At 59.4% G+C, this 9,783-nt stretch overlaps 1 protein-coding gene across 1 annotated transcript; it reads right to left on the bottom strand.

The window, feature by feature from the left end:
* Window positions 1-6,826: 6,826 nt before the first annotated feature.
* Window positions 6,827-9,783, bottom strand: IRX5 (iroquois homeobox 5). The gene is made up of 3 exons (XM_065733277.1): window positions 9,458-9,783; window positions 8,093-8,498; window positions 6,827-7,953 (listed from the first exon to the last, which is right to left on the bottom strand). Exons 1-3 carry the CDS (start codon window positions 9,704-9,706, stop codon window positions 7,205-7,207), a joined length of 1,404 nt encoding a protein of 467 aa, XP_065589349.1. The 5' UTR covers window positions 9,707-9,783; the 3' UTR covers window positions 6,827-7,204.

Raw genomic sequence — 9,783 nt, 5'->3', positions numbered from 1 at the left:
GAAAAAAGGAAATTTGGTGAGAACTGTGCTATTAATACAGATGATGTTTGGATCTGCCAGGGAGGTGAGAGGAGTTAGCTGGCCTTCCCCTGCTGGCTCCCTTTGCAGGGCAGTGCCACCACATGAACATTTCTCCATCCAGCCCTACATTCCCAGCAGTAGGGCTTGGGTGGCAGGGAACGAGCTCCTCCCAGCTAAGCCATCAGGGACAGAACTCCATCCCCCTGCTGCGTGCTGATGTGCCTGGGCACCCAGGGCTTGACCAGAATCTCCTCTCCCCCCCCCCCCCCCCACATAAGCACTGCACCTCCATCTCAGCACACTGCACCTCCTCAGTTTGATCCCCTTTGCTACCTGCTCACTCAGGCACTTCTACCAGGCGGAAGCGTCTCACCAGAACAAAGTCTCTGCTCGCCAGCTAACACAGTTTCACGGGCTCTTTGTTGTTTTCCTTTTCATACCTGCTAATGTGATACAGCAAGGGCTATTCTGCGCCATGTGCGCAGCAAGGCACAGGCTGGCAGGCAGCCCGGGAAGCCCTGCCACGTGTCCCAGCTCTCGCATGGTGCTCCTCTTCCCCAGCTTTGCTGCCGCACGTTTTTTTCCCCAGCAGCTCGCAAACAGCCGAGACCTTGTGGTCAGAGCTTCCTGGTGGTTTGGCATCGGGGTGTAAACAGATCGAGTTCGTTCAGGAGAGTTTCTTGCAGAGATGGAGTGAGTGTGCAATCCAATCTTTTTTCCCCTGTTAATTTCCAGGAGGGATGTGCCAGGCCCCTCCCTGCGCAGGTGAAGTCAGCAAGTGGGCAGGGACGTTGCGGAGACCTTCAGGGAAAAGGGAGGAAAGTTTCTTTTCTCTTTTTTTTCTTTTTTTTTTTTTTTTTTATTCTGAGCACCATTACCCCTCACCTCTGAACCAAGAAAGACTTTACGTGGTGTCATAATTTAGCAAATTACTTCCTCAAAGGAAGGTCAAACATTTTACCATTCGATCAATAGGAAGCGACTTACAAATCATGTGTATTGATCATTGTAATCATTCAGAGGAATGTAGGGCAGACACTAAAATCACATGCACTTAGGACTAATTGCCCACATTAAAGCAATTATGCCCCAAAACTGTCATTGTCTAATGCTATGCACACTACCCAGCATGGCAACTTTCAGCCATACATATTTAATCATAAATCAGCCTCTTAGGTCCGTTGCACTAACGACCTACAATATTGCTGTAATTATGCAAATATAACTATGTCTTTTTTCATCGACGTGTAAGATCATGTTGCTTTTGGGAGCCAAGCGGAGGAAAATAAGCCCCTGTATTAATGCAGCTGGTACTTAATACGTGTATTTTACAGCTGTGCTATGCACTCATGACACAAGTACTCAAAGTGACCTGAAATTGCTAATGAACAGAGAGCCTTTGTAAAAGCAGTCACAGGTCAAGGACTTGCAGATAAAACTTGCTGAGCAGCGCCTTGGTGGTAGGCTGGTGTCAGGAGAGGGCTGTTTGCTCGGGGATGTTTATAAACATTGTTTTCCAGGGGATCATTTTACCCAGAAGCGTCCCGGACAAATACCCGTTCGCTAGCTATTAGAATAAATGTTTTCTGATCTCCTGGACATAAGGTGGGTGCTGCATTCCTTTAGTCAGGGAAGGAACACGTAGGCTCAGGGCAGTTTTGTGATTTGTTCCCACAGCCTCTGCTCTGGAAAGATTGGTCAGGAATTTCCTCCACTGACAGTTTCTTAACAGATCTGGAAAATTATCCATTCTGATTCGTTACGTACTTTGCATTTTGCAAGCGAGAACATTTGAAGTGACAGTATTACCTAGCATGGGACAGCCAGATTTGCTTTTCACAGAGAATATGCGTTCTTGAAGAAGGTGAGAGATTTTCTGCTAGTTCTGGGACTGGATGGGAGAAGCTGCCTCCTTGGCAACAGGTCTGGCTGAGGAGATGTGAAGCTGCAGCCCCCCCCCCAGGCCCAGCCCTTGTGTCGGAGCAGCCAGGGAGGGGTATGTGGAAGCTGAGAGCTAAATTGGTTCCGTCCCGGGAAGATCTCTAGCTTCAAATCTCAGGCAAATGTATTTTAACAAGATTTTGAGAATGTCGGCAATGTTTTTGGTCTTCTGGGGGTCTTACCCTGCTCAAAGCAGCAATGTGTAGTGCATACGGCATCGGGCCGGTCCTGTGCGCACAGGTGGGCACTGAGTCACACGTGATTTAGTATGGGCTTTTAAAGGGCGAAAGGAAGCTGTTTCCCTCCAAGCCCCAGCCCCACAATAGCCACTGCTATTAACCACTGCTCAGAGAAGGACCCAAGCTATTTCAGCAGGGAAAGGACATTCACGGGATCAGGACAGTCGCACCGTGTCCGACGTGAGCTGGGCTGGGCACGATGACTCGGAGCCACAGCGCTACCCGCACTGCCGCTCCGCCCCAGGAGCAGCGAAGCTGTTGGCTGGCTCCTTTATGAAAGTTAAAATTGGTTTGTCATTTTCTTTTCTCTTCTCTCACCTTATCTAGTTTCTACATTCTTCCCACTTCAGCAGTCAAAGTGATTGAAAGCCGAAAACTGAGCGGATCTGTCCCCGCAGCAACTTTCCTCGCGTTTCTCATTTTCCGTCCTATCAAACGGGCTCTTTGTCTCCGCGCTCCCCTGATGTTGCCTCTGTTACACGGAGATATTCTTCAGGTCACAGGGGTTAAAAGGGGGCTAAAAAGGAGATCATATTGGACTTGCTTTACACAGCCATGTAGCATTAGCCCCAACGCCCAATAGAGGAAAGATATACTACTCCTATTTGATGAGCAGCAGGCCAATAAATTCATTAATCATCATTTTATGCCTCATCAAACACTTCCCAAGTTCCTCCATGGGAGTTATACAAATTAGCCACTGAAAAGGCAGTAATTTTAGTTTAGCTAGGTAAGTGCTTTTTGATTGCCTTCCTGAACAATGCTTCCCTTGACAAGCTAATAAATCAGCCCTTTCTGAATCAGAAGTGCAGCAAGTGCGAACAATAACTCCACATAGTTTCTCCACTGATTTCAGCTGGAAGGCCTAAGAGGATGATCTGGGATCAAAGTCTCTCACTTTATTGCGGAGCAAAAGCTTTCTTTATGAAGAAGAGCTGCAGAGAAATGAGGGAAGGGGGGATTTTTTAATCAATTAATGAGCAGAAAAAAAGTCTTGAAACAAAAAGGCAGCCCAAGGCTGCGGTGCGGGGCTGCAGGTGAGGCCGTGGGCAGGCAGTGAGGGGCCGGGGCCGGGCCGGGCTCTGCGGGGCCCGGAGGGATGCAGGTGCTCGTGGCGTGGGGTGGGCTGGAGCTGCAGTGAAGCCCTGAGGCCGAGCTGCCTTCTCTCTCTTCTATTTTTTTAATTATTATTATTATTTTCAAATTGCAGCCTTTGACAGTATCAATTCCTTTTTTTTTTTTTTTCAACTTGGCCGTAAATCATTTCACTAATCAGCTGTCACCGGCCGACACGCACACGTTGGCATTGAGCCGGAGAATTTGTTTTGGAAGGCCTTTAGCGACAAACCCGACGTTGGTATCAATACCGTCTGCGGCGCTCCCGCACGCGGGGTCGGGTGGGGGAATGGGGGGGGGGGGGAGCGGGGCTCCGCTGGGTGAGGCCGGGGCCGAGGGCCCCCCCGCGGCCGGTGCGGGCCGTCTCCGCGCGGGGCGGCCGCTCCTCTTCATCAACTTTCCCTCCGCACACCACCGCGTGCCTCTGAAAATAACTTGGCAGAGCGGGAGCCGTTTATCTCTTTTATCTTGGGACCCGATCCAATTAAATAAGTGCGCATTTACATTTGCATCCATCAGGCATGAGAGCGCGGAGAGGGCTGCGGTTTGCTTTAAGCAAATAGAAGCCGGCGGCGGCAAGGAGAGGTGCGGGGCCGGATCCCCGCACGGACGGGGCAGCGCAGCGCCGGGCTACGAGCCGGCGGCCGTGCGGAGCCCGTCGGTTTGGGGCCCGAAGCCTCCGGCGAGCAGAGGGGCTCGGGCACCGCGGGGCTCTGCCGCTCCCGCGGCCGCGCCGTCGGACAGGGCCGGGCCGGTGCTCCCGCACCGCCGCGGTGCGGTGGAGGAATGCGGGCGGTGCGGGGCCGAGGCGCCATCTGTCCCCGCGGGCCGGGAGCGCTGATTTATGCGGAGCGCCTCGGAGGAGCTCGCCGCAGACTTTGTCTTTCTCTGTCAGTGCCGAGTAAAAAGAAGCAGCTGGCCTGAATTTTTAGCACCCATAATTAACTAAGAGCTTCGTTCCTGGGATTTGATGATTCAATAAAGCGAGACCCTTATTCCCCTATGTGCTCGCAGTGAATGTCTCCTCCACTCCGATCCTCGGGCCCCGAGATGGGGCAGATTAACGCTCTTTTTCTGTGGAAGAGAGGGGAAAAAATGCCTTAAGATTGCATCTGAGGCGCGCACAAAAGGTAAACTCAGAACTGCCACTTGCTCTCCGCCAAAGCTCCTTCTTCGGAGCCATTGATGTGTTTGTGCCAGGTCTTAAAGGAACCGGCGGGGGGACGGGGAATTATTACCGCAGCGCTCGGTTTGGAAGGCAGCGGGTTCTGGGTGCGGGGACACTGGTTCCCGGCCGGCCGCCGTGTCCCGGCTAATAGCCGTGCGGGGACGGCGGAGCTCCCGGGGCTCGGGCCCCGCACCGGGCTCTGCCCGCGGCCAAACCCGGCTTCGTGCGGCTCCGCACTGCGCGCCGCGCTCCGTCGCTCCTTCCCTCGGCCGTCCCCCGCAACCCCGCGCTCCGTGTCCTCTTTCCGGGGCTGCCCGGACGCTTCGCGGCCGCTATGAGATCCTCTCGCCGGCCCGAGGGGAGGCCCGTGGAGCAGATAAACGGGAAAGGCCGCAACCGGGGGCACCTGCGGGGCTCCCCCGGGGCAGCCCCTACCCCCGGGCCGGAGGTTCTCGGGGCGGCCGCAGGCGGGAGCTCTGTTCGTTCCCCGAGGAGCCCCGGCCGGGACAGAGCAGCTCCGCGGCCCCACGGCCCCACGCGGGGATGTCGGGGGCCCGCGGGGACTGAGCCGCCGCCACCTGCGGCCGTGCCCGGGCACCTGCTGCTGCTACCGGCCCGGCAGAGACCGCTCCCGAGAGCCCGGGCTGGCTCCCGTTATTTGTATTGTAAGTGTCCTCAAAATGTTTTGTTTTGGAACAACAAATGGTCATAGCGCAGCAGAAAGGGCGGGCTGCTCCCTCCCCCCTTACTGTTAGAAAGGAGAAAGTAAGAACGGCAGCGCCGGCCCCCCCACCCCCCGCTGCACGGGGACGGGGAAAGGACAAAACTTGGGGGGGAACAGCGCTGGGGCAGCGGGAATTGTTACGGTTTAAATGAGCGACGGGCCGCGACCTGAAGGAAACGGGAAATTCCCGGCGGAATTTATGTATCAAACGAAAACCGTACTGAGACCGCGGACAGAGCCACCGAAAGCAGTCCTGGTTATAGGGAACGGGGCTACCGAACGAGCGCGGCTCCGGAGCAGCCGTGCGAAGCGGTTTGCTCAGAGACAGGGAGGGGAGCTGGGAAAAGGTAGAGCGGCGTTAAACCCGGTCGGTCCCCGCTCGCTGAGAAACGAAACCCCGTTCTGCCGGACCCGTTGGGAACCTGTTGGTTCCTCGGCGCCGGGAAGCTCCATCCGGGGCAGAGCCGGGGCCGCCCCGCAGAGCCCCATCCCCGCGGCACGCGGCTGCTCCTGCGCGGAGTGGGAACGGCGCGGAGCTCCACGCTGTGAGTGCGGGAACCGAGCGCGAGATAAAAATCACTGTATAATTTATAAAAGGACAAAAGAACGTGTTATTGTCCCCGGAAAATTTAGTGTTCACTCGTTCAGGTCGGAACATTTTGGATTTCAAACGAGATTGTACGCACCACTCGGCTGTCCAGGTGTTAAGACGTGACACGCAAAGTACCCTCTAAACCCCCGTAACGCGCAAACACGCGTGAAAAAAAACCCGTTCCGGCCACCGAACGGCTCCGACAAAGTTGAAGGGCTCACGAAATAATTATCCGGATCAGAGAAAACAAAACAAAACAAAACAACAAACGGACCCGAACCAAACCCCGCGCCAACAGAGCGGAGGGGGCTGCCCGTGCTGGGAACGTTCCGCCCGACACCCCCAGCTCCCTCCGAGCGGCGCAAAGCAATGCCCTTCCCGGCCCGGGGCCTCCCCGCTCCCGGCGCTGCGTTCCGCCGGACCGGGACGCTCGGCTCCCGCGGGCACCGGGAGCTGTCCCCCCCCCCCCTCCCCGGCCCCCGGAGCACCGCGGGGCCCGGAGCGCTCCGGGACGGCGGGCGGGAGCCAAAGCCGGGCCGAGTGTGACCCCTACCTGCCGCCGCCCGCAAGCACCGCGGGCCCGGGAGGGGGCCCCGAGCGCTGCCCCCCGCGGCCGCGGCCCCGGGCACCGCCAGCGAGGGGAAATCTGGCAGAAAATCGAACTCATTAGCGAAGTTGAGCAGCGGATCGCTTTGCGTGAAACGCGGCACTGATTGCGGGTAATGAGGTTACGCGCCGCGCCCAGCGAGCGCCGAGTGCGGGATCGGCCCCGCGCCCGCTGCGGGAACACAGCGGGGCTGGGGCTGCCCCCTGCCGCCTCCCCCTTCACAACGGTGTTCACCCACAAGTGTGTCCCGTTCCCCCTTCGCTTTTTTTTTTTTTCTTTGCGTTATAGTTTAGCGCACGCCCAAGGGAAAAAAACAAAACCAAACCAAACAAAAAATCCCAAAAAAACACTAGCCATAAAAAATTAAATTAAACTTGTATATATATATATTTAAAACTATGAAACAATTCGGAAAAAGACACAGAAATGTATATATTTATATTACGAAAACAACATTAATGCCTGTACAGGTGTCTCGGTTTCATAATTTACTTCAAAGATACCGTATTATCAATTTAAATACAAAAGCTACATTAAATATACAGAGGGGTCCGTACAAACGTCCGTGGGGGCCGCGGGGAGCGCTGCGGGCGCGGGGGGGGAGAGGGGGGGGGCCTCTCAGCGCCGTTTGTTTCGTTTTTGCGTTTCTTTTGGTAGTGGAAAAATAACTGCCGCGGCGATTTCTTATTTCTTTCAATAAATTAAAAAAAATAATAAAAGGAAAAAGAAAAGAAAAAAAGGAAAAAGAAAAAAGAACCGAAGCACAGTCCCAGCGGGGGAAGGAGGGAAGCCGACATTAAATGCTGGACATACCTTTCTTCAGTTCGTAAGGCGAGTCCTTGCCGAGCTCCGCCTGGGGCTGGCTCCTGGCCGCCTTGGGCTCCTTCCCCAGCCCCTCGGCCCGGCTCAGCACAGTCTGGTTTAATCCATTGAAGGCGGCGCCGGGCGCGGCGGGCCCGCCGGCGGGATGCCCGTGCAGGGCCCCGAAGGAGCCGTAGTTCGTGTAGCCGGGGTAGAAGGGCGCCGTGTAGTAGAGCGGCCGCGGCAGGACCGCCCCGTTGGGGAAGGGGCACTGCGCGGGCGGCGAGCGGGGCCGCGGCGGAGAGGGGCGCGGGGGACCGCCGCCTCCCAGCACGGCGGGGCCGGGGGCCGCCGTCTCGCCACCCGCCTCCCTCGCCCTGTCCGCCGAGGTGGCGATCTCGGCCAGCGACCAGAGCTTGGGCTTGGCGAGGGCCGCCTGCTGCGGCGAGTGGATGACGGAGGCGGCGGCGGGCGGCAGCGGGTGCGGCTCGGCGACGTGCGGCGGCCCTGCGGCGGCGGAGGGCGGCCGGAACGGCGGGGGCTCCTCGGGGCCCGGACCGCGGCCCCCCGGGCACGGCCCCAGCGGGGAAGCGCCGGGCGCTTTGGGCAGCGCGGGCGGCCCGTCGAGCCGCTCCTCCGGCGGCTCCTTGCAATCCGAGTCGCTGAGGCCGGCCTCGGCCTCCCGCGGGCTGGGGGGCTCCTGCAGGCGCTCGCAGCCCGGCGCGGCCCTGGGCTCCGCCGCTCCTGCGGGGGAAAGGACGGGGGTGGGGGGCGGCTCGACGGGCAGCCCGAGGGCCCCGCGGCCGCCCCCGCCCGGGCGCACCGAGCAGCCCCGAGGGCGCGTCCCCCCCTCCCCCCTTCCGCCCCACGGCCCGCTGCCTACCTGCGTCCGGAGAGCCGGGGTCCCCCTTCTCCTCCGGTTTCTGCGGCTCGTCCTCGTCGTTCTTTTCCAGATCAATGTTCTCTTCCTCCTCCTCGTCCTCGCTGCGGTTCCGCGGGGTCCAGGTCATCTTGTTCTCCTTCTTGAGCCGCCGCCGCGCGTTGGCGAACCAGGTGGAGACCTGGGTGAGGGTCATCTTGGTGATGATGGCCAGCATGATCTTCTCGCCCTTGGTGGGGTACGGGTTCTTGCGGTGCTCGTTGAGCCAGGCCTTGAGCGTGGCCGTGGCGTCCCGCGTCGCGTTCTTGCGGTACGCGGGGTCCCCGTAGGGGTAGGAGCCGAGCGGCGCCGCGTACGGGTGGTAGCCCAAGGACCCCGCCATGGCTGGGGGGTGCTCGTAGGGAGAACCCTGCGGAGAGAGCGCACAGCAGCCGTGAGCGCGGGGCGAGGCGGCGGCGGGCGGCAATGACACGGCAAGGGCAGCCGGGCCTGCCCGCGCCCCGCAGCGCCCCGCAGCGCCGCTCCGGCCCGGGGGGTGGGGGGGTGGGGGGCCGGGAATGGCCGGAAGGCTCCGGCCTCGAGGGAACCTCGCTCCTCTGCCCCGCAGCCGGGAGCGCGATGCTGCCTTCCCGCTGCCTTCCCGCTGCCTTCCCCGCTGCCTTCCTTCCCCGCTGCTTTCTCGGCGCCTCCCCGCTGCCCCCCGTTCCCCAAGGGCTGCCGCCGCGGCGGACAACCTGCCGGGCCGGGAATAAAGGGAAAAGGAAAGAGCGAACGGGAGAGGGAATAAAAAAAAAGAGGCTGGGAAAAAGAAAAATGGAAAATAAAAGAGAGAAAGGAAAAGAAGTCAGGGAAACTCCGCCTGGAGCACGAACGGAGCGGAGGAGCCGAGCACGATCCCCGGCTTTATTTCGGGTGCGGGGAGCGGCGGCGGAGCGCCCGGGGCCCATCGGAGCGCAATTAGCGGGGAAAGTTGCCGGGCTCACCGGCCGCACTTCTCCCACCGCCGGCCGCTGCCGGTTCGTTCCCCTTCACACCGCAACAAGAAAACGGTTGCGGTGTTCAGACACTCCGATCGTTCGTTCATATATTCAAAAACAGATATATTTTTTTCTCTTCTTGGGGGAACGGGAGCGGTCCCTCCGGCGCTAACGCTGCCCCGCGCGATGCTGCCCGGCCCGGCCCGGCCCGGCCCCGGCCGCTCTCCCCGGGCCGTGTCCGCAGCGGTGCGGTGCGGGAGGAGCTCAATGGGGCCGGGGGCCGCGCCGCCTTTTGTCCCCGCGAGCCCCGAAATCGAACGGGAACAAAAAACGGGGCCGGGGGATTGGGTGCCGTGCCCGGCGCGGTGCCGCTGCCCGGGGCTGCTCTTACCACGTAGGAAGTGAAGGCGGCGGCGGCGGCGGCGGCCGGGTCTGTGCCGTACTGGAGGTGCGAGTTGTAACCCGGGGACGGGGCGGTGAAGGCGGTAGATCCGGCATAAGGGGAAAAAGCGGAGCCCGAAGAAGATCTCCCAAGTTCATCGGTCCTGGGTCCGGAAATCACGCTGGTGCTGTACGCCGGGCACGAGTAGAGAGCCAAGGAGGCAGACGGCTGATACAAGTAGCCCTGAGGATACGACATGGCCCCGCGCACACATACACCCGCGGGCCCGGGGGAGCCGCCGCGCTGGGCTGGGGCCGGGCTGGGGCTGGGGCCGG

Source organism: Cyrtonyx montezumae, unplaced genomic scaffold (assembly GCF_038088225.1).
Source record: "Cyrtonyx montezumae isolate F1298 unplaced genomic scaffold, pur_monq_1.0 scaffold_17, whole genome shotgun sequence".
In the NCBI taxonomy this organism is placed as follows: domain Eukaryota; kingdom Metazoa; phylum Chordata; class Aves; order Galliformes; family Odontophoridae; genus Cyrtonyx; species Cyrtonyx montezumae.
The sequence above is the reverse complement of the archived record's forward strand: the minus strand, read 5'-3'. Positions and strand labels throughout refer to the sequence as shown.

What these genes read in the sequence shown, in the direction of transcription:
- IRX5 (XM_065733277.1), bottom strand. Translation starts at nt 9,706, where the DNA reads ATGTCGTATCCTCAGGGCTACTTGTATCAGCCGTCTGCCTCCTTGGCT. An exon ending in CCGCCTTCACTTCCTACGTG is followed by an intron (nt 8,499 to 9,457) that starts GTAAGAGCAGCC and finishes CTCTCTCCGCAG; the next exon opens with GGTTCTCCCTACGAGCACCC. An exon ending in CCCCGGCTCTCCGGACGCAG is followed by an intron (nt 7,954 to 8,092) that starts GTAGGCAGCGGG and finishes TTTCCCCCGCAG; the next exon opens with GAGCGGCGGAGCCCAGGGCC.